The sequence below is a fragment of the Meriones unguiculatus genome, chromosome 14 (genome assembly GCF_030254825.1).
Source record: "Meriones unguiculatus strain TT.TT164.6M chromosome 14, Bangor_MerUng_6.1, whole genome shotgun sequence".
NCBI classification, from domain to species: Eukaryota; Metazoa; Chordata; class Mammalia; order Rodentia; family Muridae; genus Meriones; species Meriones unguiculatus.
This window is the reverse complement of record NC_083361.1, coordinates 14,363,644-14,391,579: the sequence shown is the minus strand read 5'-3', so window position 1 is coordinate 14,391,579 and position 27,936 is coordinate 14,363,644. Positions and strand designations below refer to the sequence as shown.

Below are 27,936 nucleotides of genomic sequence, written 5' to 3'. Positions count from 1 at the left end.
AACCATGGGTGTCTGCTGGGGTGGTAGCAGTCTCCCTATAGAGGAAAGGGGTGGTCACACCTTAGGCTTCCTTTTGCAGGCACTCTTCCAAATCCACCACACTGTCCCCTCCCTGTCACCGTGCACTTAGCCCAAATAAATGACCTTATGTGTGGTTTGGTATGGCAGTCCCACCGGCAAGGTCACCATTTTCACCACTGGACACACGGTGCTTCCCACATAGTGGTACCTGGTAAATATTTGTCAAATGAGCGGATACAGATTTAGAGACTCCTTTCCCTTCCCTTCTCCAGAAAGCCAGGCTCTGACTCTACTTCATACTTCTGTTTCCCAAGTGGTGGGATTAAAGGCATATGCCTGACTCCCACATTTTCCTCTATCATGTAGGGATAGAATTAAGATTTTATATAGGATCTAGTGATCCAGGCCTATAATTTCAGCTACTTGAGAGGATATCAAAAGTCAAGGCCAGCTTGGTCTACAGAGTGAGCTCAAAGCAAATCAAAAGTATTTAGGGAAACCCTATCTGAAAATTAAAAACAAAAAAATGAAAAACACACAACTTTTTAAAAGACTGAGGACAAGCCTGTAGTCCCAGCGTTCAGGAGACAGAGGCAGGCAGATCTCTGTGTGTCTGAGGCCAGCCTGGTCTACAAATTAAGTCCAGGACAGTCAAGGCTACACAGAGAAACCCTGTCTTTAAAAACAAAACAAAACGAAAGTCCAGGACAAGCCAGGCATTGTGGCGCACGCATTTATTCCCAGCACTCTGGAGGCAGAGGCAGGTGGATCTCTGTGAGTTCAAGACCAGCCTGATCTACAAAATGAGTCCAGGAGAGTCAGGGGTACACAGGGAAACCCTGTCTCAAAAAAACAAAAACAAACAAACAAAAAGTCGAGGATATAGTTCAGTGATGAAGTGTATACAAGGCCTTAGATCTCTGTCTCCATCTCTGTCTCTGTCTCTGTCTCTGTCTCTGTCTCTGTCTCTGTCTCTCTCTCTCTCTCACACACACACACACACACACAAACTGGGTTTCCTTCCACCCTGGGCTACAAAGCAAGACCCTACCTCAAAAAACAAAAGCCAAAACAGATATAGTGGCACACACTTTTAATCCCAGCAACGGGAGGCAGCTGCAGGCAAATGTTTGTGAGTTTCAGGCCAGCCAAGGCTATATAGTGAGACTCTCAATCCCCCTCAAAAAAAAAAAAAAAAAAGGAAAAGAAAGAAAGAAAGAAAGAGAATTGTGAGCTTGGTATGTAATATAGCCCAATGGTGAACACTTACTGGAAGTCCCTGAGTTCCAGCACAAGGAAAAAAAAAGTGTGGTGTGTGTGTGTGTGAAAGAGAGAGAGAGTGCCTTTCGCTGATGACAGCACTCAAAGGAAAGACTAGAGACCCAAGAGACTTGCTTTCTCAGTTGAGTCCCAGCCTATCTCTACTGGGCTGTGACTTCCTGTTTGCCCCAAGCAAACCTCAGGGGACACCACAGGTGGCGGGCCCTCACTTCCCTTGATTGAGCTGAGGGGCCAGGGAGGGAGAATGAGACTTGGGAAGCAGATGCTTTTAATAGTGGGCAGTGCCTGGCAGTGTTTCCCCCTTCTAAGAACCAGCTAAAACCAACTCCAGCCCATGTTGGGAGAAAATGCACATTTTCCAGTCATTCCTCCACCTCACGAATTGAGCCTCTCTCTCAGGGCCTTTGTACATGCTGCTTTTCCACTTGGCTGGCTCCTTTCATCATTTAGCCCTTGGTTCAAATGTTACTTCCTCAGAAAGGCCTACCCAGAACTCCCAGGTACTTCACATCCTTGTTTTATTTCCTTTCTAGCATTTCACCAGTTTTAAATTGCACTTGCTGTTAGTTAATCTCCTTATTTAGATCTTGAGTCAGACTGCGGACAGTTCACTCCTCTTCTAATATCACTGGGAATTGAACCCAGGACCTTGAGGGAGTGCTGTGAGGGAGGGAGGATCCACAGTCCTGGGCTGCCCATGCTAAGAGATCTTTGCTATCCATAGATGCACTCTGGCTTAGCCAGGACTTAGTAAGTATTTATTGACTAGAGGAAGAAAAGAAGTTCAGAAGAATAAAGGAAATCTTTCCTCAAGGTGGACAGACGTCTTGCCTCAAAGCCTGGGGACCTGAATTCAGTCCTCAGAATCTTGTGTAAAAATGCCGGGCATGATCTGAGGAGATGGCTTAGTGGGTAAGGGGCTCACTGCACAAGTGTGAAGACCAGAGTTTAGTCTCCACAGCCTTCAGAAATGCTAGCTAGCCTGCCTGTAACCCCAGCCTTCTCAGAACAGGCTGACCAGCGAGACTAGCCTAACTAGTGAGCTCTGGGTTTGATTGAGAGACCCTGACTCAGTGAGTAAGGTGGACAAGTGGGGGGGGGATGATTCTGACATCTGGGAAAGTCCAGAGTGAACATGACTCTGAGCTGGGCCATGTGAGAAAAGGGAGGGAAGAGCCAGGAGACCAAGAGGCCAAAAGGGTAAAAGGTAAAAAGAAGCGAAGGATCGAAGAGTAGGCAAGAGCAGCTGGGGGAAGGCCAGTCCTTCCCTTGGGCTGGAGTGGTGAGAGGATGGGGCAGGGGATGCCAGCCATACCCTGTAACTGGCAGGGACTGAGGAATGCTGGAAGAACCTGGCTACCAGGTCGGCTTTGAGATGTTAAATACACACCTCAGCCTTCTGTCTCAGGCTCGAGAGCTAACATCACAGCACGTCTGTTGATAATAAATGATAAAGGGTATAAAATCCCTTCTGTGACTACTTCCTGCTGACTTTGAAGTGTCGTTGGGGAACCAAGAAAGCTGGAATGCTGGCCAACGCTGGGAAAGGGAGAGGAGTTTGGTGTGTTTCACTTGCCGTCCGGGCTATGTGACACTGTCTGGGGCAGACCAGGCCTCACTGTGACAGTCTCTGCTGCTGGACCAGCTGGAGCTCTGGAGCTCCCTGCTTTGGAGCTGTCTGGCCTTCGGAATCTGAGGGAGCTCCTGCGGCTGGCGGGTTGCTCAAGCAGTCTGCAGGTGATTTGAAATTGCTGGGATAGATGAAAGACAGAAAGTGAAGTTACAGAGTTTAAGGAAGAATTATCTTAGGTGTGCATTAGAAACATCCAGGCCCAGGGTCCTGGTTGTTGGGAGAGGGGGGTCCCAATACCAGGGAGAGATCCCACCCTCAAGAACAGGTCGAATAGGCAGGTGGGGAAACAGGCTATTGATTGACAGTGCTTATCTAGAATCCATTTGTACCCAATAATTTTTTAAGGGGGCTGGAGAGATCGCTCAGAGGTTAAGAGCATTGTCTGCTCTTCCAGAGGTCCTGAGTTCAATTCCCAGCAACCACATGGTGGCTCACAACCATCTATAGTGAGATCTGGTGCCCTCTGCTGGCACACAGCCATACATGTGGGCAGAACCCTGTGTACGTAATAAATAAATGAAATACTTTAAAAAAAATAACTTTTTAAGTTTACAGTTTTAAATAAGTTAGCATTACCACTGTTTGTGATTTTTATATTGAAATCCACATTGTAGAAAGAGCAGTAGACTCATGCCTTTGAGTCATAGCAAAAGCTTTGGGGACCCAAAAAGGATTTCAGAGTGTGGGCAAGATAAACTGTCTTTCTCAGATGCAGACCTAGTAACTCTAGGAAAGTGAGGCCTGACGCCTGATTTTTACCTAGGAAGAGAAGGCAGCTGTAACGGTGGGGAGGAGCTGGTCTGCTGTTAAAACTACAGTTGATTGCTCGGCACGGTGGCACATGCCTTTCATCCCGACACAGAGGCAGACAAATCTCTGTAGGTCCTAGGCTAGCCTGGTCTACAAAGTGAGTCAAAGACAGGCAAAGCTACACAGAGAAACGTGAATGGGAAAACAAACAAACAAACCTACGGCGGATATCAACAGAGATCTGAGAAGGATAGATTACAGCGGGAGAGACAATTCAAAGGGCCCATGCATCAGTTAAAATGACAGAGACTTATGCCCAGGGGGCAGTGGCTGGTCTTTGGCTGCCATACAGGACAGCATTTGGTTTTCAGCTGCCACACATTTACAGTGGGTCCTTGGCTGCCAGGCCCGGAAACTCTGATTTTCCTGTAGAGGCGGAACATGTGGGACTGACCTTACTTTGACCAGGCAAAGGAGGGCAATCGACCCAAAAGTGTCCACAATTTGTGTAGAGAGAGCCCTGGTGGCAGTTTCGCCCAGAGGTTAGTGTCACCATGCTTCAGGTGAAGTGGTCATGCTCCATCTGTCTTCTTAAAGGACTTTTGGGTTCCCACCAGGAGCTGGCATTTCTGGTTATCATGGAAAGCCTTTTTATTACACATATTAAATACCATATTCAGCAGATCTCTGAAGAGTTTGAGGACCATTAAGTACACCTGATCCACACAAACTTTGTTCTTCGTTCCTTGCCTTAAACATACACAGGAGGCTAAACAAAGCCTGTCACCAAACGAATTATAGAACAGTTTACAGGCTGGTAGCTGTCATAAGATTAGAATTTTACAGCTCTATCCCTATTAAATTTGAGCCTTAAAATTTTGAGTTGAATTTTAATTGAGGGGCTGGAGAGATGGCTCAGCAGTTAAGAGCACTGGCTGCTCTTCCAGAGGTCATGAGTTCACCCCAGCAACCACATGGTGGCTCGTCACCATCTATCGTGAGATCTGGTGCCCTCTTCTGGGGTGCAGGCACACATGCAGGTAGAACACTGTATACATAATAAATAAATAAATCTTAAAAAAAAATAAGAAAAAGAAAAATTTAATTGAAGATAAACTCTAATGCAGTAAACTTTAAATCATAAATACAGTCCATAGAAAGACTGGTAACATCCTTTTATGGTGTAGCATTACAGACTACCACAGGTTCTCCTGTGACTCAGTTTATCTAAATAGCTGAGGCTTAACAAAGTTAGCAAAGACAAAGAGACTAGACAAATATTACTGTGAACCTGAGTAGACCTTATTTATCAAACAAACACATGTCGTTCCTTATTTAGATTTTCCAGAAGCCTGGCCTTGGACATAGTTGGCAAAGACATAAGGAGTTAGATATGTAGCGCTAAGTTAATTTTTGTTACTCTGAATATATCTTTATAACCTTGGGAATTTATCATCACATAAAAATCCACCCTAACCCAAGATATTTTGGAGAGCTATTGTTGCTTTCTTAATCTAAAAAAAAAAAAAAAAGAGACATGATGACAGGCGGAGAGCTCAGCAGGACTCAGAAATTTTGTAGGTGCTGCCTTAGTTGGTTTATATCATGTGGTCCTCTTCATCAAGATGATGGTGAAGTCACATGGCATACACCCCTTAATCTTAGTAAAAATGGCTGCCTGTAGTTGTAGAATATCTATTATTTTAGTAGACCTATTTCTTTTTCTTTCTTTTTTTTATTTTTTGGTTCTTCAAGACAAGGTTTCTCTATCACCTTGGCTGTCCTGGACTCGCTTTGTAGACCAGGCTGGCCTCGAACTCATAGAGATCTGCATGCCTCTGCCTCCTAAGTGCTGGGATTACAGGCATGTACCACCATACCTGGCTAGTATGATATTTTAAATCAAAATTATATATACAACATATTCTAACCAAGAGTTGAATCATATATATAGTAAGTTGTAGCAAATTTGTTACAAATTTTATAGATTTTTTTTAAACATACAAATCCTGAGACAGAGTTTACAGAAGTCTTTTTTTTTTTTTTTTGTGGGATTGTTTGAGATAGGATTTCTCTGTGTAGCCTTGCCTGTCCTGGACTGGCTTTGTAGACCAGGTTGGCCTCAAACTCACAGAGATCCAGTGCCTCTGCCTTCCCAAGTGCTGGGATTACAGGCTGTGGCACTACACCCAGTTTATAGCATAGTTTTAAAAGAGTTTGTTTTTGTTGTTATTTTTTTTTTTTTTTTTGAAAACAGAGCAGAGAAATTTTAAAATTAAAAATCTTGAAAGATTTTTAAGAGTGGGAAGTAGGGGGTTGGAGAGATGGCTCAGAGGTTAAGAGCACTGGCTGCTCTTCCAGAGGTCCTGAGTTTAATTCCTGGTGACCACATGGTGGCTCAATCTATAATGAGATCTGGTGCCCTCTTCTGGCCTGCAGCTGTACATGCAGGCAAATTACTGTATACATAATAAATAAATCTTTAAAAAAAAAAAAGTGGGAAGTAGAAAAACCTTAGAGACAAGAGACTTTTGGAAGTGTAGGGCAGACCAAGTTTGGATAAAAAATGTTTGGGGATTTGTTTGTACCGGAGCAGAAATGGTTACCTCATGAGAGAATTTGAAATTGAGTTGGCCATTGATCTGTTTTGAGGCCAGAGCTGTTTGTAATCCGGGAATAAGAGAGAAAAAGGAAGAGACAGCCCAGAAGCTGTGGGAGGAGAGGCCTAGGAGAGCATAAGGAAAAGACAGACCAGGCAGCCCCAGGGGGTAGAGACAACTTTAGGAGGGAGCCCCAGAACAGAAGCTGCAGGCAGGAGCCGAGATTGCTTAGTGGGACATCAGGCAGGAAGTTTCAAGGGGGAGATGAAAGAAAGCTAGGTAAGCCGAGGTGCATAAAGTGACAATAGTTTCCTTCGAGGAGCACCCAAGCAGAATGGAAACTTGTCAACGAGAAACATTGCAAATCAGAGAGGAAAGATGGTCCTTGTCCTTGTTGTTGGAGCCCAGTGGGGGCAAAGAGAGCTTCCTCACACCCGTTGTGGCTTTTGTAGCAAATAGTAGAAAAGGCAGGCAGCTCGAGGAGACACTTATCCAGTAGAGAGAGAGAGAGCCACGTGAGCACAGAAGCCCTGGAAGCCAGGGAGATTGAGAGAGAAGGAGAGGTGGGCTCTAGAATTTGGAATGAGGCCAAAAATGGTGGGTGGCAAAAGCCCAGCAGAAACAAATGTTCCATACGGACCTTAGAAGAGTCAGACCAGCAGCCTGGTTCAGAGCAGCTGAGCCCCCTGGAGATAAAGTCATTTATATCATTCCCGGGTTTCAGCACCAGATGAATGAAAAAAAGTAATAAAAAGGAATGACACGACCTAGGTATGATGGAGAACGTTTATTGCAGATTTGAGGGAGAGCATAGCCAGAGGCAGAGGCACTTGTGAGACTCTAGAGTGGACATGACCCTGATCCAAGCCATGTGAGGAGAGGGGAGGGGGAGGGGGGAAGCATCCGAGAGGGTAAAAGGGAAAGAGGGCGAAATGGCCGCTATAGCCAAAATGGCTGGATTATACAGGGAAGAGATGCTGGTGGATTGTTCAGGTTAGGAAGTGTGCTATGCCAGCAGTACCCTGGAACAAGTAGAGACTAAGGGACGTTGGGAGAACCTGGTGGCCAGGTCCACTTTGATGTATTAAATAGGCACCTTAATCTAGCAGTACCTACACATGAAAATGGCCATACACAAATATATGTATAACACACACATACACACTAAGCCTTTCTCAGGGTGAGCTTTTAAGCACAAAAACTGTGTTTTGGGTTGGCAAATTAAAACCATTCATTAAAAAATGGTTTTGTTTGTTTTTTGAGAAAGTGACTCACTATGTAGCTCTGCCCGGTCTGGAACACTTCAGTTAACAAGAAAAAATGGCCCAAAACCAAGGGTTAGAATCTTTACAGACTTTCCCAGAGCTATGAACCTTGATGGAATAGGCCTTATTTTCATTTTTAGCAGGTGGGGCTGTTAAGCATGCTGAGTTTTACAGCCTGGAGCCCGGTATACTATGATGTCTTTAATGCCTAAAATTCTTTCTTCTATCTCTTTTTCCTTTTTTTTTTTTTTTTAAGATTTATTATTTATACAGAATTCTGCCTGCATGTGTGCCTGCACACCAGATCTTATTATGGATGGTTATAAGCCACCAGCTCCAAACTGAACTTGAATACATCAATCCTCCTGCATGTCTACCAAGTGCTTAGATTGCAGGAATAAGTCAACAGATCTTGAACTGGTTTTTGTGTGTTTGGTTTTTCTCTGATTTTGTTTGTTTTGGCTCGGTTGGGCTTTAGGACAGAGTCTTTTGTAACTCAGGCTGGCCCTCAAACTTCTAAGGTTCTTGATGAACCTTAGAATCTTGACCCTCCTGCCATCATCTTCCACTGCTGGGATTACAGGCATGAGCTCCTAAGCTTTGGGGTTTGAGAAGGGAGCTATTTTTGAGGCAGGGTCTTGTTTTGGAACCCAGGCTGTACCAGAACTTCCCATTCTCCTGCCTCTGCTTTCCCATACCACCGAATTTGCTGGCATATTTGTTTTTTCAAAAAATGAATGGTTTTGTTTGTTCTTTGAGAAAGTGACTCACTATGTAGCTCTGCCCGGTCTGGAACACTCTTAATAGAGACCAGGCTATCCTGGAACTCAAGAGAAATCTTCCTGCCTCTGTCTCTCAATATTTTCTTAGAGGGACATCTGCCGTATCTGGCTTTTATGTGGGTGCTGAGGCTGGGATCTCAGGTCCTCCTGCTTTCACAGCATGTGCTCTTACTCACTGGCCCACCTCCCCAATCTCCTGTTTGGCTTTCCCCTAGAAAGGCCACACCATTTCACACTCCTACCATCTGGACTCCGTATCTTCAGCAGCATTTGGTGTCCCTCCTTCCTCCTGAGAGGTGTGTGGTGATGTCTCTCTGAGGCTTAATTTGCGTTTCTGTAATAGCTAATTATTAAAAAAAAAAAAGTCCCTTTTCGTGAGAACATTTGCCACCAATATTTTCGGTGAACAGTCTGTCCTTTGCACACTTTCAAAGGAGATTGATCTGAGCCAGGATGAGACTTGATCCGTGGGTTGGGAAGATCACTTACGTAGATGAACAATGGTCTGTCTTTCGCACAATTTCAAACTAGCCCACTTTAAGCCAGGAAGTGATGAGACTTGATTCATGCCTTGGGAAGATCACTTCAACTACATTTAAAGGGGCTAATGTGACAGGGCAAGCCAGAACAGGGGTTCCTCTATCTCGTATGCTTGCTAAGGCCATTTCAGGTTTAACTAGAATTTGATCTCCTTGATGGAAGACCTGTGGAAAATTACCCAACACTATTCTAGGAACCTGAGATCCAGATGCCTCAGCTAACTTAGCTTCAGTTGAACTGCCCACTTGTTCAAACCCCTCTAGTAACTGCTTATCTCAGCTTCTGTTAAACCAATTGTTCATGCAAAACCTCCCCCTGCCCTGCAAATCAGGACAACAGGATGTGGGTTTTGTTTGTTTGTTTGTTTCCTATTTAGGATCCAGTTGTATTTGACCATTTAAATTAGTAAAACAGCATTTTCCAAACAGAAAGAATCCAAATGGAAAGAGGAATGAGGAACTCTCTTAGCCTTAAATGTAAGTACTGGAAGAAAGGATCTTAAAACCATTTCCTACTAATAAATGGTAAGGCTTTGTTTGTAACCAGTTATCAAAATTGACCCAATAGTAATAAAATACAAATAAAACTTTCTTTCCAACAGAGTTGAGGCTGTTCATTTGGAAAAAGCTAGACCAAGTCAAACATATGCGGCAATGACTCTGTCCTGTTTCACTGGACAAGCACATTTCATCAACTGTTAAAAAGCTTTGACAGGTAATTGTGATTCTAAGTGAGTAACGGATGTTATGCCACTGAATAGGGTTTTAAAAAGAATGGCATCCCTTTATGACAGGGACACCACATCCCTAACGTCTTCAAAGGACCAAGATGGCCCCCAGAACAGGTCCCAGAGTCTTGTTTAATCAAGTGCATGCATTATTACTAGGAAGAGTCACCGAGGGTCAAAGCTCTGTCCACTATCTCCTATGGGTCATCCAGAACGGCATCTGCTGTTTAGCTCTTGGCTGTGATGAAGGGAATTGATAGCCCGAACTCCAGCCCTGTGGAAAGCTACTTGCATTTTTATGGCCTCCATATTCTTCCTCTTCATCAGAGGAGTCTGCAATGTAAGCTACTAAGCCAAATCCCTTCTCTGCTGTTTTCATCTTTTTGGCTGGATAATCATGGCTTCCTGATAAGGACCCAGACCCATTTCTTTCATCAGACTCTGTTTTTATTCCAGTCACTGGAAAGGCGGGTGGAGGCATCAACTAACTGCCTGTCCCTCTCTCGCTCTTTGCCTGAGGAACTTGCCGGCTTCGACAGGATGTGGTTTTTACCTTTAAAAGACCCTTTTAGAGCAAGGAGCTGGGAGCTACTTGGGTCCTGATTACCTGGGTGTAGTTCCAACCAGCTGAAATAAAGATTTCCAATTGACTATAGACTGTGTCTGGGTGAAGCCCACCAGTAGACACACAGGGGAAAATGAAGGAGAGTTATCTTGCTACTTCAGGAGTGATGGGTCCTACGACTGGGTGTAGCGCTAGAGAAATGAGGAACGCATCCTGGTGTAACTAACCACCTTGGCGTTAGCTCACAGGACTTCCAAGGAGGCCACACAGAACCAAGGACTCCCAGGTTAAAGCGCCCTTTATGGAAAACCGGTTTGGAGGCAGGAGAAGCCAGGCTCTGCACTTGTTTGAAATGCCGTGACCCTCCAAAGCGAGAGGTCATACATAATGAGAGATTGACCCAGACCCGGGCTGAAAGATTTCCGGCGCTGGGAGCGGAGAAGGGGATTTGCAGGTAGCCCTAAGATGGGGGGGGAGGTGTGATGGGGTGGAGACACGCAGCCTTCGCACCTCTGCCTCTGACTACGCCCGGCTTCAGAACGCCGACCCAGCCCTGGCCCGCGGGGCGGAGGTGCTGGGAGGGCTGGGCAGCGCTCCTCTGTCAGGCGAGCCGGGCTCCGGCGGAAGGGCGGCCGGGCGGAGGGAAGGGAGGAGGCCGCGCGCCGCGTCCTCCAGGGCCGAGGCTCGGCGTCCCAGGAGGTGGAAGACTTGCTGGCACCGGGGAAGACTGCGGCAGACCCGGGGCCCTCGGCGCTTCCAGCGAGCCCGGGAGCTCGGGAGAGAGAAAGGGCGGGACGCGGAGACCGCGTCCGCTGCAAAGCCTTCGGCGTCTCTCGACCACAACCCCCCCCAATTCCTGCGGCCCCTGCAGACCCGATCCGGAAACAGCCGAGCGGATCCGGAAACAGCCGAGCGGACCCGGAAGCGAGAGTGCCATCACCAGCGAGTGCGGGAATCCGCCGTTTGGGCTGAGACGATGGCAGCGGCGGCGCCGGCACCCCTAGGTGAGGACTGGCGGCACCGGCGGCCAGTGGTCGGTGCGTGAGGGCGTCGCCTTGCACGTGGGGAGCGGGGGGTCGGGGGCGGAGCCGAATGCCGGGCAGCCCGCCAGCGCGGAGGCTCGGGAAGGGGGCGGGGCACAGCGCCCGCTGCGGTGGGCGTGGCCCGAGGGTTGGTAAGGTAAGGGGCGGGGCGAAAGAAGGGGCGGGGCCCCTGGGAGGGATTGGACAGTCGTGCCAAGGACGCTTCGTGAGACGAGAAGGGGTAGGGCCAGGTGTGGGATGAGGCCAGTGCAGATGGAGTCTGGGGCTGGGTTATAGGTGTGCTGGGTAGCCTGAGGTGTTAGGTGAACCATGGGGAGAAAGGTTGGTCCCTTTCCCTCCGCAGCGCTGGATCCTCAGCCCCAAGAGGAGCAAAATGATGCATCGGAGTCCAGTGAGCTCTGCCGGCTTCGTGCTGAACTGGCCGGGGCTTTGGCTGAAATGGAAACCATGAAGGCTGTAGCGGAGGTGAGCGAGAGCACCAAGGCGGAGGCTGTGGCTGCAGTGCGGAGACAATGCCAAGAGGAGGTGGCCTCCCTGCAGGCCATCCTGAAAGGTGAGGAACCCGTCCCTACACACCCACCTTCCAGATCGTCAGCCTCCATCCCTCCAACAGGGAATGCAGGATGAGAAAGGCTTCAAGTGAGCCTCGACAGAGAGAAGTCTGTGTCCCGGAACTTGAGTACCTCTTTCTGTTTTGCAGAGAAACACAAGTGTTGTCAGCAACTTTTGTCAGTCACAGCCAAGTGTAGCACTCGTCTTCATCCATTCCCTCACAGTTGTCATTTCTCGTCTTTGCTGGTGTCAGATCAGCCCGGAATATGAGCCAGAAACTTCTCATTTCCCTGAACCAGACTTATTTTCGTCTGGGACTTGACTTAGGACTCTAAACTCAACCTGTTCTCCCAGACCTTAGTTCTGTGGTTTCCTTCCTTCTCCTGCTCTGTCTCAGGGCCCCTGTGGATTGGTGGACACCAGCCTTCTTGGGCCGAGGTCCTCCTCCTTTTCCTATTTCCTGCCCTTCTCCTCTAGGCAGAGGTCAGAGTGTCTAAGGGTAGCAGACCTGCCCTCACTGTGTCCTGGCATTAGTTATTACTATGACCAGCTCTATTGGACTACTGCCCCTCCCCTCTCAGATCTCCTTCTGTGGTTTGCTCTTGACCTTGGCTTCCCATAAACTGCCTAAAATGCTCTTCTCGCCCTACCCAGGCATGGAGTTTATTCTGTAATTCCAGCTCTGGAGGTTGGAGATTGACATGTCACCAGTAGCTTGCTGGCCAGCCAGTCTAGCCAATATAGAGAGCTCCAAAGTCAATGAGATACCCCACCTCAAAAAATAAGGTAGAGAGCAAATAAGGAAACCTGATATTGACCTCTGGCATATGGAAGTGTGCACGTGCAAAAGAAAACCGTCTATCATAAGTTAGAACAATGGCTGCCCTTTAACACTTAGGGTATGCCAGACACAGAGCTATGTTTTCTAAAAAGTAAGCTTTTTTTCTTTCTTTAGAAACAAGGCCTGGCCTGGCCCCATACTCTGTGTATAAACAACTTCAACTACTATTACTACTTCTTTTTAGTTAGGGGTGGGTGTGTGTGTGTGAGAGAGAGAGAGAGAGAGAAGAGAGAGAGAGAGAGAGAGAGATGGGGGTCATGTCATACATGCCATGGTACACATGTTGGGCCAGAGGACAGCTTTGTGGATTCAGTTCTTTCTTTCCACCTGTATATGGGTTCCAGAGATTGAATCAGGCTTTCATGACAAGCCCCTTTAACCACCTAACCATCTCGATGGCCTTAAACTTGTGATCTTCCACCTCAAGCATTAAGGCGTGCACTAGCACGCATGGCTCTATGCAGCCCTGGGAGTCTAACCCAGCGCTTTGTGTATGCTAGGGAAGCACTCTACCAGCTGAGCTGCGTCCCCAGCCCTGCTCTGGTTTCTGTTTTTGCTTGAAGGCTCTTGCACTGTAACTGAAGCTAACCTGGAATTCATTTTATAGTCCAGATGGCCTCGAACTCAAGGTAACTCCCCTGCATCAGCCTCCCAGGTAATAGGGTTATGGGTAGGAGCTACCATCCTTTTAATCTTCATATCAAACTCTTTTGGGTAGGAGTTGTTATCTGCCTGTGTACAGAAAAAGCACAGAAACACAGACAGGTTAGCCCACATAGCAGCAGTTTTGAATCCGGGCAGTCTAGCAACTTCTGTATCTAATACTAGTACATGTTAAGGTAACGAACTGAGCACAGGTGGCGCACGCCTGTAACCCCAGCACTTAGGGAGACTGAAGCAGGCAGATCACCATGAGTTCAGGACAGCCAAGGCTAGAGAAACCCTGTCTCAAAAAGCCAAAACAAACAAAAAGATAAAGCTAATGCACTGGGGCCAGTGAGATACACTGTGAAAAAGCCTGATGGCTTGACTTGAACCTAGAACCCACAAGGTGGGAGGAGAAAGCCAGCTCCCTGAAGCTGCGCTCTGACCTCTACCCTCACAGCAGAAACCAGAGAACCAAGCCCTGAAACTTACCCTCCAGCCTCCACATGCATGACTTGGCATGTGATCACATACACGAAGAAATAAGATTCAGAATAAATAAATGAACTGGGCATGGCGGTGCATTCCTTTATTCCTTTAGTCCCAGTCCTTGGGAGGTAGAGGCAGGGAGATATCTCTGAGTTCTGGGCCAGCCTCATCTATATAGTGAACTTCAGGCCAGCTAGGGCTACACAGTCAGACTTTGTCTCAAAAAGATAAACATCTATTGGCCAGGCATGGTAGTGTACAACCTATGACCCCAGCATTTAAGGGGCAGAGGCTCTCGAGTTCCAGACCTGTTTAAAAAAAAAACAAAAAACATGAGTAAGTAAAGGAGAAAATACAAACAAAAGTGAATGTCCACTTAACATCACTTCCACCTGTCACCAGTGTGCTGTCGCTTAACTTTCAGAGCCTTAGGAGCCACGCACTGTCACCTTTCCCAGCCTTCCCTGCATCCTTTGTGCATCTTTATATCTGGGCTTTTCCGATTTGCCCGAGTGGCCAGACACAGCAGCCCCTGCTAACCATGTCATTCCCTCTTTATCTCCCAGCGCCCCGTCCTGGCCAGGCCCATGGGACACTGCCATTCCTCCTCTGGGATCCATAGTTGAGGAGTAGGCCTTCGAAGCCCACATTCTTACTGTTGTCACGGCTAGATCTTCCCTGAGCTGTGAGTGCCGGTGGTGGGCCTGTCTGTCAACTGCTGTATCTGCAGAGCCCAGAGTAAATATTTATCACCGTCATCAGGTAGTGATCACGCCAGACACATTCATAGGAGCAGCATTTGTTTTGCTAGTAACTGGGCAGGGGCAGTTCTGCAGATCAGATTTTTTCCAGGTTTTTTTTTTTTTTTTTTTTGTATGTGTTTGTACTAGCGTGTGTATTTTTTTGTGTGTGTGTGACATATTCTCACTCATGCTTATATATGTGTGCTTTCCTGTGCACTTCCATATGAAAGCTGGAGGCCAGTGTCAGGTGCCTTCCTCAGTTGCTCTCTACTTAGTTATTTTGTTTACTTACTTATTTTTGAGGCAGGCTCTCTTTCTCAATCTGTAGCTCACCATTCAACTAGGCTGACTGTCCAGCAAGCCTGTCTCTGCCTCTTCACTCCTGGATCACAGGCACATGCTATTGTGCGTGTTTTTTTTTAACTCATATTTGTACTTTACATGTATGGCTGTCTTACCTGAATGTCTGTGCATGTATGCCTGGACCACTTGTGTGTAGTGCCTGCAGAGGCCACAAAAGGGTATTGGATCTTTTGGAACTGAGTTACAGATGTTTGTGAGTAGCAATGTATGTGCCGGGAATTGAACCCGAATTCTCCAGAAAAGCAGCCACTGAGCACTTTTTTTTTTTTTTTTTAACATGGGTACCTGGGATTTGAACTCGGGACCTCATGCTTACAAGGTAAGCACTTTACCATCTGGGCCATCTCCCAACCCTACCTTTGTGACATTTTTAGCTGAGTTTGGTTTGGTTTGTTTGACACCAGGTCGCACTGTGTAGCTTCAGCTAACCTCAGTCTTATAATCCTCCCACCTCAGCCTCCCAAGCACTGAAATTACAGCCTCCCATAATTTGTTTTGTTTTGTTCTGAAGCAGGGTCTTTCTGCATAGCCCTGGATACGCAGAAGCTGACTCACAGAGGTCCTTCTGCCTCTGCCTCCTGAGTGCTGGAATTAAAGGTGTGTGCCACCATGCCCAGCTCGTTGCTACCATAATTGATTCTTCAGTTGTACATTTTCCCCCCTGAAGTCACATAGAAAGTGACTAGAGAGATGGCTCAGTGGTCACGAGCACTGGCTGCTCTTCCAGAGGACCTGGGTTCAGTTTCCAGCACCCACGTGGCAGCTCACAACCGTCTGTAACTCCAAGATCAAGCGCTCTCTGACAGACATACATGTAGGCAAAACATCAGTGCACATAAAATAAAAATAAATAATTTTTTTAAAGTGACTGCTGCCACAAGAATTCCATCCTGTGGGGGTGGGGGAGGATGACAGGACAGGACAGTGGCACACACCTTTAATCACTGTGTTAGGGATACACTTTGAATGGCAGTGTTAGGGGAGCAGAGGCAGCCTGGTCTACAGAGCAAGTACCAGGACAGCAAGGTCTATACAGCGAAACCCTGTCTCACTTAAAAAACAAACAACAAACAAACAAAATCCAGCTCATACTGTAATCAGTGCCTGCGGTCTCTGTCACAGGCCGTGGAAGCAGGGCCTTGAACTGGTATCCGACATGGCTTAGGATCCAGGTCCTGTTTTAGCCACAAAATCAAGTAGAGTATCACACTGTGCTTAAGGAAGCAAAGTGGGCATTTGGGGACCCTAGATACCACCCATCAACCAGCTGTTGGCCATTGGGAAATTGTCAGTGACCGGTCTGCTCAGCTTGGCTATCCTACAACGCATTGTTTAGTCAGCTCTCCCGTTCCCTCTGGCCTCGGGCTGGGTCTCAGGACAGTCAGTCTGCCCTCAGCTTCTGGCATGCTGAGGCTAATAACCGTAATGATCAATTTCTTCGTCCAGTTACCTCCTAGCAACGTGGAGGACTCACATTGGAGTGAATGTTCGTGTTATGAATGATCTGAAAGGAATGCTTTCAATTTTCTTTTCTGCACATACCAGAACGATCTCCTCTTCAGTGGCTTTTCAGCTCGGGTTTTGGGGGATCTTAGTCTCTTTTGTGTTCGCTCTGCTGGGATGGCGATGGATTCTGGTTTTGCTCTTAGCCCCTGTGCTGTATTGCTTCCTCCGTTTTTAACTGATAACAAGGACAGTGGTGGCTCACACCTTTAATCCCAGCATTCAGGATACAGAGGCTTCGGTTCTCTCAGTTCTGGGCCAGCCTGGTCTACAGAGCAAGTTTCAGGACAGCCAAGGCTACACAGAGCAAAACACATACACAAATTAAAAAAGAAAACAAGGATTTATACGTTCACAGTTTTAGTAAAAATTACCTGGGGGCCAGTTCCTCGGTTGGAATATATCTGACCAACACATTGTCCAGTTGGCTGTTGCTGTGTGCCAGATGTTTGACCCCTCCCGTCTGTCATCTTCATCCTGAGACACCCGTGGTCACATACTCCCTTCTGCCGCCGAGGACACTAAGGCACAGAGGTGCCGAGGTCCTGCCAGGCGCCATTTCTGCCCGGCTCAGCACGGAAACTGCTGCAGTTTATCACCTTGGAGAGGGCAGGCACCAAGCACCCACCCTTCCTGCCCACAGACTCCATCAGCAGCTACGAGACCCAGATCGCGGCCCTGAAACAGGAGCGGCAGCAGCAGCAGCAGGACTCCGAGGAGAAGGCGCGAGAACTGGGCCACCTCAAGCAGCTGCTGGCCCGGGCCCACCCCTTGGACTCATTGGAGAAGCAAATGGAAAAGGTTGGGGTGGCCTTCCCTCCCCCTGGGGTTTGGAATCATAGTGGTTATTGCTGTCCCATCACCTGCCATTGGACATCCTTGCTCGAGGTGACTAAGCTTACTTGCCTCTAGAAACAAGGTCAGTTGTGCAGAGGAAGGGAATTAATAACCCTTTTTGTGCTAGGCATAGTGCTGAATGCTCAGCAGCGTGAACTGTTCTTGTTCTCAGTCCCTATGGTATAATGCCTCCCTTACCATCATCAGTAACAAAAAGAAACTGGGTATGGGGGTGAGTGGTAGTCCCAGCTATTTGGGAGGCTGAGGCAGGAGGATAGCTTGAGCCCAGGGCTTCAAGACAGCCTGGATAACATAGTAAGACCCTGAGTGTTTGCCTCTCTGTCTCTTTGCCCCTCTCCTCCCCATCCCCATTGAGACAAAATCTTGCTATGTAACCCAGGCTGGCCTTGAACTTGCTGAAGGCTTCCTGCTTCAGCTTCTGAGTGCTGGGATTTATAGGAGGGCACATCCTTAGTCAGCTAGAAACCTGGAAGAGTGTGTGTTTGTGTGTGTGTGTGTGTGTATGTATGTACACGCATGAAAGTATTTTTTTTTTCATGTGTGCTAGGCAAGCACTCTCACTATAATTTTTAAATTATTTTTTAATACCTGCACATGATGACGCATACCTATAATCCTGCACTGGAGAAGCTGGGAAAAGAGCTGAGTTTGAGGCTAGCCTAATGGGACATAGTAACACCTCCATCTCAAAGAAAATAAAAATAATTAAATTCTAGGGCATGTATATTTCCATATACTCTGTCTTTTTTTTTTTTAAGATTTATTTATTATTTATACAACATTCTGCCTGCACACCAGATCTTACAGTAGATGGTTGTGAGCCACCATGTGGTTGCTGGGAATTGAACTCAGGACCTTTAGAAAGAACAGCCAGTGTTCTTAACCTCTGAGCCATCTCTCCAGCCCGTATGGTCTGTCTTATGATCAGTATATGTTCTTGCCTTATCTGATCTTCACAGGAGCTCTGTGAGGTAGCTATTCAGTTAGAACCCGAGGAAACAAGAGCAAGAGTAAAACTGCTGCTTATGAAGACAAATATCAAACAGGAGCCCAGGTCGAGGGCTTTAATTTAGTTGCTAGAATGCTTGCTTAGCATGTATGAAGCCCTGGGTTTATTCTCAGCACTACATAAAACTGGGCATGGGTACTGCTAGCATTGTGGAGGGAGGAGGATCAGAAACCCAAGTTCAAGGCGAGCTTGGGATGTGAGACCCTACTTCAAAAATCCAGACAGCAAAACCAGGGCCCAGGAAAGAAAGGCTTTGACTGGCAGCTTCCACTAAAAGTGCATCCACGCCTCCTCGGGGCAGAGGACGGGGTGTGGCTCAGTGGCAGCGTCCGGGACAGCAGACGAGCTTCAGGTTTAGCTGTGCTGTGTATTTTGCATGTGCGTAGAGTGTGAGTTGAATTGACACCGTTTGTCTGAGGAGACTTTGGGGGATTTGAGAGGTTGAAATGGAGTGAGTTGAGAAAGGTGGTAACAGGTGGAGCATGACTAGCACTTGTTGCCTGGAGCACGTGGCAACAGGGCAGGACTTTTTTACTGACCCCACCACGAGGATCCCAGGCTTGAAAGGAGACAGTCAAGAAATGGTCGGTGGCTTTGTGGTTGGGATGGGAGAACAGGAAGGTTTAGCAGATGGGCGCGATATTGCAAGCCTGTAATCCCAGCACTCAGGGAGACATAGGCAGATGGATCTCTGTGAGTTTGAGGCCAGCCTGGTCTACAAAGTGAGTCCAGGACAGACAGGGCTACACAGAGAAACCCTGTCTTGAAAAACAAAGGAAAAAGGAAAAAAAAAAAAAAAGATGAGGGTTAGCTACATGCAATTGGAAACACAGTGAGCAGTGGTTTAAATGAGATGGAGTTTTTCTGTTTAAAGTCCAGACTGATAGAGCAGTTCAGCAGGTCATTGGAAACCCATGCTTCTGGAGTTGGAGAGATGGCCCAGCAGCTAAGAGCACTTGCTGCTTTTCCAGAGGACCTCTGTTCAGTTCCCTGCACCTACTTGGTGGCTCACAATTGTCTCTAATTCCAGAGGATCAGATGCCCTCTTCTGTCTGCTGGGGGCACCAGATAGGTACAGGATGCATGTGTATATGCCAGCCAAACATGTATATACATGAGGTAGAGTGTGGTGGACCATGCTTGTAATCCCAGCACTCAGGGAGGCAGAAGCAGGCGGATCTCTGAGTTCAGTGCCAGCTTGGTCTACAAAGCAAGTCCAAAACAGCCAAGGCTACACAGAGAAAACCTGTCTCAGACAGAAAGAGAAAGAGGGGCTGGAGAGCACTGGCTGCTCTTTTAGGAGACCCAAGCTCAATTCCCAGCACCCACATGGCAGCTTACAACTGTAACTGCTGTTCTAGGAATCCGACAGATAATGTACATAAAATAGAAATAAATTTTAAAAAGGATAGAAAAGAAACCTCGGCTCCGTATTGCTGTTTGATTGTAGCTAGTAGATAGCCATATGGCCCGAGATGATTGCTTGACTGCAAAGCAGTCGCATCCGCATTCCAGCTAGCAAGGCGGCATAAAGAAAGACATGCCTCCCTTTAAGGAGTTGGCCTGTAAATTCACACCTTGCACACGCACTCACCTCTCTTTAGCTAGAACTAAGTTGTGTGATCACTTTCCGTTCCAGAGCAGCTGAGCGGTCTAGACGGTATTGGAAAACTGAAACCATTTTCAAACTGTGCCCAGCTAAACACCTGAGTTCCTCTGATATAAAAAGATGCGTGTTGAGGCCAGGGAGGGACTTGGGGTGGATTTGCTCAAAACACTTGTATACATGTATGAAGTTCTTAAAGAGTAAGTGAAAGTATTGGGGATGGATGAATGTCCGGGCAGGACCGTACAAAGAATAAGTGGATAAGAGGAAGCTGGTCATGGGTTCGGCCCCTTTCCCTGGAAACGCTTAGAGCCAGTGTTCCGAGTGGGAGGGCATACCTTCAGGGAGGATTAGTGGCCATCATCCATGATGGTTGTCACTGCCCAATGCCCCATCCCTCCAGGCTCACGAGGACTCAGAGAAGCTTCGTGAGATTGTGTTACCCATGGAGCAGGAGATTGCAGAGCTTAAGGTGAAGCTCCTGAGGGCGGAAGAGCTGATCCAAGAGATCCAGGTGAGGGGTGGCCAGGAGTGCCGAGGGAAGGATGGAGAAAGGGAGGGAGGGGTTCCCGGGACACTGGCCCCCGGCCTCTTACCTGCAACTTTCCCTAGAGACGACCAAGGCAGCCTGCCTCCCTGCATGGCTCCTCGGAGCTGCTTCCGCTGTCAAGGAACCCCTCACCCCCGCTGGAACCCTTGGAGGAGCCAAGCGGAGACGCAGGCCCAGCCGCCGAGGCCTTTGCCCACAACTGTGATGACAGTGCCTCCATCTCTTCCTTCTCCCTCGGTGGGGGGGCCAGCAGCGCGTCCCTACGAGGCCCCCAAGGCCTCAGCCCTGAGCAGGAAGAGACGGCTTCTCTGGTGTCTACTGGCACTCTGGTCCCTGAGGGCATCTACCTACCCCCTCCTGGGTACCAGCTTGTTCCAGATAGCCAATGGGAGCAGCTGCAGGTAGAGGTGAGTGGACTGGGCCCGGGCCTGTGCACATTCCTGCCTCCCTGGATATGAATGGGACTGCGCCACAGCTATGGTGGGAGGCCAGTGGGAGAGAAAGTTGCCCTCCCAGCAGAGGAAGTTGGGCATAGCATGCACAGAGATGCTGCATAAGATAATGTTATGGTGGGAAAGGTCCAGAACAAAACTGAAAAGGAGGTGGGGTGTGGCTCTGGCCTATGTAAGACCCTGAATTCAGTCCCCGGTACTGGGGGCAGGGAGGAGGTGGGAGAGAAAGAGAAATTGCAACTAGCCCAGAAGATGGCAGCAGAGATGCTCTCTCCATGTTGGAGGAGCAGCAGGACCTACCGAGGGATGGATGGGGAAGGGAAGAGTAGGCATGGTCCCCTGCCTGCAGGGCTGAAAGGTAAGCCTGAGGCCTGGGTCTGGCAGGGGCGGCAACTGCAGAAGGACCTGGAGAGTGTCAGCCGGGAGCGGGACGAGCTGCAGGAGGGGCTGCGACGGAGCAACGAGGACTGCGCCAAGCAGGTGAGTTCAGCCTCATCGCTTCCTCCCCACCCAGTCCGCTGGCCACCTGCTGCCCGGCAGCACCGCTCTGGCTTCACCCTCTGTCCTCCTCAGATGCAGGTGCTCCTAGCCCAGGTCCAGAACTCAGAGCAGCTGCTTCGAACCCTGCAAGGAACCGTGAGCCAGGCCCAGGAACGTGTGCAGCTGCAGATGGTGAGTGCTGGGCCTGGGGTAAGAGGAAGGGGCAGGACCAGCCCCACCATCCAGCTGCCCTCAGTAGCTGAGTAAAGATTTTCAGAGTGGCCTGACTGTGGTTAGAGCTCTGTAATCTTGAACTAACCCCACAACCTTGGAGTGGACTCCTTACCGACTGTGAGCTGATGTGGGAGGGGGTAGGTCTAGTCTGTAGAATCAGAAGAACTGAAAGCAAATCAACACTGATCAGCTCCACCCAGAGGTGTGTGAGGTCCCGGGGGTCAGATATTCTGATTTTAAAGAGAAGCCAGAGATCTGGAAGTGTGTATGTTGCCTGCCAGTTTTAAAACTGGCAGTTACTTTAGCACTTAAAGTTTCAGAGGCTAGCAGGCTGGCTCAAGTGGGTAAAAGCACTTGCCACAAAGCCTGCTGGCCTGGTCCCATGCTCATAAACTTAAAAAGGAAGAGGAGGAAGAAGAGGAAGAGAAGAAGAGGAAGAAGAAATGAAGGAGAAGAAAAAGAAGAGGAGGAGGAGAAGAAGTAGTTGTTGCTGTTGTTTAAAGTCATCCTTGACTACCAGGAAGTTTAAGGCCAACCTAGGCTTAAAGAAACAAAACAAAACAAAAGATGGGTTGCAGCCAGATGTAGCACACACCTGTCCCAGCACTCGGAGGGGAGAAAAGGATCACCAGTTCAGGTCAGCCTTGGCCACTTAGGCTCTGACTCAAAGCGGGGCTGGGGCTACAGCTGGAGAGACGGCTCAGCGGCTAAAAGCGCTGGCTGCTCTTTTCACAGGACCCGGGTTCAGTTCTCGGCACCCCTGTGGCAGCTCACAAGCGTCTGTAACTGCAGTTCCAAGAGTTCTGGCTTCCATGGGAACCAGGCACCCATGTGGTATATGGATGTACATACATAGATGTAGGCAAACACTCATGAACATGAAATAAATCTTTTTTAAAAATATGCCAGCTGGGTGCAGTGGCGCACGCCTGTAAACCCAGCACTCAGGAGGCAGAGGCAGGTGGATCCCTGTGATCCGGAGGCCAAACTGGTCCACAGAGTGAGTTCCAGAACAGCCAGGGCTACACAGAGAAACCCATCTGGAGTTGGGGGTTTGGGGAGAAGGTCCTTTTCTCAGCAGGTCAGGAGGACATCCAGGGCTTTCCAGTGTCCGTCTAGCCGTGGGGCTCTGGGCTTAGCCTCAGGAACTAGAGACACCCGTCCTTCCAACTGCCTTGTGCTTTGGTTTGTCCCCAGGCAGAACTAGCCACTTCTCACAAGTGCCTGCACCATGAGGTCAAAAGACTAAATGAAGAAAATCAAGGGCTCCGGGCTGAGCAGCTGCCATCCTCTGCTCTCCACGGCCCAGAGCAGCGGGAGGACGAGGGCGAGCCACTGCCAAACTCCACACAGGTAAATGGCACCAGAAGCCTAGTGTCAGCAACCTGTGGCTGTCTCCTCTCCAAGGAGACCCGAGGGCAGACCCTGGCTCTCGCATATCAGCTGTGGCTAAGACTTATTTCCTTCACCTGATAAATGGAACCATCCACTTGCAAGGGTTGGCACAAAGAGGAAGAACTGAAAAGCGCTGGCCACACGCAAAGGGAACGGTGACTATGCTTGCCATTTTTGCTACAGCCCTTGCCTCCCTCGCTGGGTTTAACCGCCGTCCATACTAAACAAACACTGTGCCACTGAACAGTGCTTTGAGCCCTTGATTTTTTTTTTGAGACAGGCTGGCCTCCTGAGTGTGGGGCCCAAAGGTAGGCCCCGCTCACCACACCAGCGTGCTGTTTGCTGTTTTTTAAGCGACATTGGGTCCTTAAGACTGCATTCCTGATAGTCTTTTTTGAACCTGCCCTCCTTGATGGTCTTAATCTATAAATAATTTGTTCTAGCAGGTCACCTAGCTCCTCTCTCTGCCCTGAAAGTTACCGCTAACATCCACTTCCGTGTGATGTGACCCTGTCATCTTCCATTTCTCACTTTCCTAAATTCTTGTTTGTTTGGTTGGTTGGTTTGGTTTCTTTGAGATGGTCTCCTATAGCCCAAGCTTGCTTGGGATTCCTTGGATAGTCAAGGATGTCTTCTGATTGTCCTGCTTCCATCTTGCCTCAGTTTGCTCATTGGCTTGGTGTGAGTTGTTTTGTTTTTTGTTTTTTCAAGACAAGAGTTTCTCTGTGTAGCCCTGCCTGTCTTGATGTGTACTCTGTAGACCAGAATGGCCTTGATATCAGAGAACCGCCTGCCACTGTGTCCCAAGAGCTAGGATTAGAAATGTCCACCAGCACCGCCTGGCCCTCAGTTTTCACAGTGCTAGAGATCAAACTTGGGCCCTTATTCATGCTAGGCAAGCACTCTTGTCACCTGAGCCACATCCCCAGCCTTCTCTGCTCCTTTTTAATTGTAGTTCTCAGTATGTACATAATGGAGAGTTTAACTTGAGTTGTTTGGAAACTTACAAGGGTTCTGGAACTTTCTGCACTTATTCTTCAAAGTAAGTCCTCCATACAGTCATAGTCTCCCATTCCTTCATCCCCGTATCACTCTGCTGCTTGCTTAGCTTGCTTAGCTCTCTGTGGCATTTGGCTTCTTTTCTGTTTTAACTCCGTCTTCCCTCCCTTACCACTTTTCTCACTGTCCACCTGGCCAGTGGCGCCTGCCCTCCTCTTCTGCCCTGTGCCTGGCAGGCCCCCCCCCCCCCCGTGTCTCTTGCAGGAGCTGCATCAGCTGATACGGCACACCCGGCAACAGGCGCGGGCCAGGCAACAGACCCAGGAGCATGAGGCTGAGCGCCTGCGCATTGAAATCGTGAAGCTGCGGGAGGCACTAGAGGAGGAGACGGCCGCCAAGGCCAGCCTGGAGGGACAGCTGAGGGCACAGCGAGAAGAGACAGGTAAGGGAAGAAGAGTGAGGCCCCACAGGGCCCCCTGTGTTGGGTGTGGGCACCAGGAGGAGGCACAGGGGAGACCCAGCCGTGACCTCTCTGTCTTACTCCCGCAGATATTCTAGAGGGTGAGTAGGGGTCAGCACCTTGTGGAGGGCTACAGCAGCGGGGCTGGGACCGTGTGGACCTGACTTCCAGTCCCCTTGCACCTTGACTTCCCAGCATCCCTGTGCAGCCTGAGAATAGAGACAGAGCGGGTCCAGCAAGAGCAACGCAAGGTGAGTGGCACCCAGTGGCATGGCTTGGGTAATACAGCCGTGCGGTGACGGCCCCCCTCACTCCCTACCTGTCTCCCGCAGGACCAGGTGGCAGGGAGCCCTACAGCGGCCACCTGGCTCCAGCCAGAGGAGGCCAGAGTCTGGTGGTATTGAAGGGCCACCAGTGTGGGTCATCCCATGGCTGTGGCCACCCACCCTCTCATCTAGCCTAAGTGAGTCAGGCCCCAGCTCCACATCTTGTCCCCACAGGCCCAGCTCACAGACCTCCTCTCTGAACAGAGGGCCAAGGCACTTCGGCTGCAGGCTGAGCTGGAGACCAGTGAGCAGGTGCAGAGGGATTTCGTACGACTGTCCCAGGCCCTGCAGGTATGACCCGGCCTTTCGTACCCAGCCCGAACGGCTCTGGGTGGCTTGTCCCGGGTCTCACAGGGACAGTCCCTAATTAGGAGAGCTCCTTTGTCTGTTCCTGGCATGTCTCCCCCACCCCCACCCGTGAGCTATTCCTCAAAAACACGGAAGATCTCTTGCACACCTCTCCTTCATGCTGTCAGCCCCACCACTGGCCAGCCACACCCAGACTTTCCCAGGCCCAACTCCTCCTGGGACCCATTCCTTCCCTTGACCCCATCCGAACACAGACTGCCTCTGTGGAGCTGACCCCCACGGGGCTGGTTGGTCAGGCAGGGGCTGTTTTCTCGCCAGGGTTTTCCATATCTCCTACCCAACCACACAGGTACGCCTGGAGCGGATCCGCCAAGCAGAGACCCTGGAGCAAGTGCATAGCATCCTGGACGAGGCCCCCCTCAGGGACATCAGGGACATTAAGGACTCTTGAGAGGCTAGGCGAGCTTTCCCAGTGGGGAAGCTGCCCCTTTCTGTACCAGAACTGTGAGGCATGGACTGCAGGTCTCAGAATGGCGGCCACCCGCTCCAAACCTGGATGGTGGTGTCCTTAGGGCCAAACTTCCACCTAGGGTGGCTGGTCCTGCTCCAGGGATGATCCCTGGACGAGGGTCCCAGCCTTCTTCCGGAACCAAAGTGCAGGCTGAGCCCTGTAGCTCTCAGGCTGCCACACTGCCTCATGGATGCAGCCCTCCCACCCTGCCACCTCAGGCTAATGACCAGTCCTGCTCTGTGGCACATCCAGCTTATGGCTAGAAGCTGTTGGATTCGGCGGGCTCCTCACACATAGGCCCTGGGACACAGAGCTGCTTTATGGACTGTATGACACTAAAATATTTGTCCATAGGCTCCCGAAATGGGTCCCAAAGATAGATGGAGGCAAGGCCAGACTTTTCTGTCATTTATTTTCAATAAATAAGCAGCTCAGCTCAGTCAGTCGCCTTGTCCCTGCAAGCCCCGTGAGGTTGGGAGGGGGATTTACAAGGTTCAGAGGGAGAGCAGGTCGCTGAAGGGGATGGAGGGGCGGGGAACTTTGTTTATAAACAGAATTGGGGGAGAAGGGTCTGTGCTTCAGCTCTGGCTGAAGATGCGTTGCTATTAGGGTGGGGAAGACAGGGCGAAAGGGCTGGTTACTTTCTTCTTTCGTCTTCTGGATCTGGAAGGAGAAAGGCAGGGGATGGAGCAGGCGGGCACAGGAGGGGAAGCCGCATCTCCTGTGCATCTCCAGCACACTCACCTGGGGGGCCTCTGGCCTCCTTCCCTACTCACCTGTGGTGTGCCTGACCCCAGCCCGCCCCCAGCCACCGCAGCCCCAGCAGCAGAGGCAGCTAGCGCGACGCAGCGCAGCCCAGCCCAGCGGACCAGAAGGCCAGGACGCAGCCTCACAGCTGCCAGTGCCCACAGTAATGGCACGGCCCTCGTGTGGAAGCGGGCAGTGGCAACAGCAGCAGCGGCTCCAGGGAGAGCTGCGAGCGCAAGTGACCGCAGGAGTGCGCGTGGGCTGGTGGGCGAGCGGCAGGGCACAGCAGCTAGCGCAAGGTGGTAGGGAAATACCTGTGACACGGTTCAAAGACATGGAGGAAGGGGGGGCGGTTATCCTATGGCCAGAGAGGACAGAGAGAGGCCGTTATCAAAGGGAAGTAGGCCCTCAGGGCCATAGGGCTGGGCGGGTTGGGGCAAAGTCCCACCAGTCATAGCTGGAGTGGGGACAGGGTTTGGGCTGCCCTCCCTGGGGACACTGGTCCTGCCAGGGCCAAAAAGAACTCACCCACCTACAAAGGAAGAGGGGAGTAAGTTGTGACGCGCGCATTCGCGGCGCAGAGGGCAGGGGCTCCACTCAGCACTGGGTACAAGGGGAAAGGGATGTCGCTTACCCTCCAGATAGTTCCGAGCAATGAACTTGAGAAGCTCGTCTAGCCCGATGACTGGAAGTGAGATCTTGAGGACCATGAGCCACTGGGTGAAGTCCAGGGCCCGGAGCTTAAAGATCATCTGGGGGGTGGGGACAGCAGCCATCAGGAAAGACAAGTGTTTTCTCAGGAGGAAGAGTGTTCCCCAGGGTGCCATGAACTACCCTCCTCCCTGAGCACCCTGTGGCCACAGGCTCTGCACGAGCTCCCCAGGGGCGGGGGGAGGAGTGGCAGCAGAAGGCTCACCGGCAGGGGGTCAACATAGAGGATGAGGAAGTGGAGGGACATGGACAGGCAGATGGAACCCAGCAGCCAGATGTTCACCCAGGGCGGCATCCGCAAGAGGGACTGGTTCTCAGACAGGCTGTGGCGAAGGCCCGGCAGGTGGAGGGACAGGGATACAGAGAAAGATGTGGTCAGGCCGAGTGGGCAGAGAAGAGATGTGGGGGCTGAGAGGGGGAGAGAAAACAGACTCAAGGAGGCACGTCAGGGCCTACCCACATGGACAGGACCTACCTGTTGAGAGCATTGCACATCTCAATGGTCACCAACACAGACAAGGCCATGGTCATGGGCTCAGGGGCCTCAAAGACCTCACAGTCCAGGCCATCAAAGTCAGGGTTGTGCTCGGTACACTGCATGAAATGAGTCTACGAAGGGAGAGACGGGAAGCCTGAGAATCACAGAAGCCTTCAAGACACCCTCCCAGTGCCCACCTCTCCATCCGCCTCCTCCCTACCAGCTGGTGGTAGCTGACACGAGGCCCATCCTCTGCATACAAGAACCACCAGGCAGCTGCTCCCACAGTGGCTGCACCCACATAGCCTGTGGTGGGAAGAGAGGCGCTGGGGTCAGGGCTGAGGAGACAAGGGGTATCAGGAGGGCTTACACAGCTGGAGACAGCCAGCTAAGAAAGAGGAATTGGGAGAAGCTGGTATCAGGGACGAGGTCAGCCCCAAGGGCTGGGAAGGGTTGCTGAGTCCCTTG

General features: G+C 49.9%; 2 protein-coding genes across 4 annotated transcripts in view; one reads left to right on the top strand and one right to left on the bottom strand.

Annotated features, from left to right (window-relative positions):
* Window positions 1-11,041: 11,041 nt before the first annotated feature.
* Rabep2 (rabaptin, RAB GTPase binding effector protein 2) lies at window positions 11,042-25,971 on the top strand. 2 transcript variants are annotated; one of them, XM_021635833.2, is made up of 13 exons: window positions 11,042-11,168; window positions 11,551-11,760; window positions 16,987-17,144; window positions 20,220-20,330; window positions 20,429-20,773; window positions 21,203-21,298; window positions 21,392-21,490; window positions 22,730-22,885; window positions 24,191-24,368; window positions 24,476-24,487; window positions 24,582-24,637; window positions 24,887-25,003; window positions 25,371-25,971. In XM_021635833.2, exons 1-13 carry the CDS (start codon window positions 11,141-11,143, stop codon window positions 25,470-25,472), a joined length of 1,668 nt encoding a protein of 555 aa, XP_021491508.1. In that variant the 5' UTR covers window positions 11,042-11,140; the 3' UTR covers window positions 25,473-25,971. The 2 variants fall into 2 exon arrangements, with proteins under 2 accessions (XP_021491508.1, XP_021491507.1); XM_021635832.2 differs by having other exon boundaries at window positions 11,079-11,201.
* Atp2a1 (ATPase sarcoplasmic/endoplasmic reticulum Ca2+ transporting 1) overlaps window positions 25,928-27,936 on the bottom strand; it is a 20,279-nt gene continuing 18,270 nt past the window's right edge. Inside the window, exons 18-23 of one of the 2 annotated variants that reach the window (XM_021635831.2) lie at window positions 27,689-27,774; window positions 27,466-27,599; window positions 27,196-27,313; window positions 26,914-27,031; window positions 26,594-26,637; window positions 25,928-26,195 (exon numbers count right to left, since the gene is read on the bottom strand). In XM_021635831.2, coding sequence (XP_021491506.1) covers window positions 26,633-26,637; window positions 26,914-27,031; window positions 27,196-27,313; window positions 27,466-27,599; window positions 27,689-27,774 — 461 coding nt within the window. In that variant the 3' untranslated portion in view covers window positions 25,928-26,195; window positions 26,594-26,632. The remainder of the gene's footprint in view (window positions 26,196-26,593; window positions 26,638-26,913; window positions 27,032-27,195; window positions 27,314-27,465; window positions 27,600-27,688; window positions 27,775-27,936) is intronic. The other variant, XM_021635830.2, reaches the window with a different exon arrangement.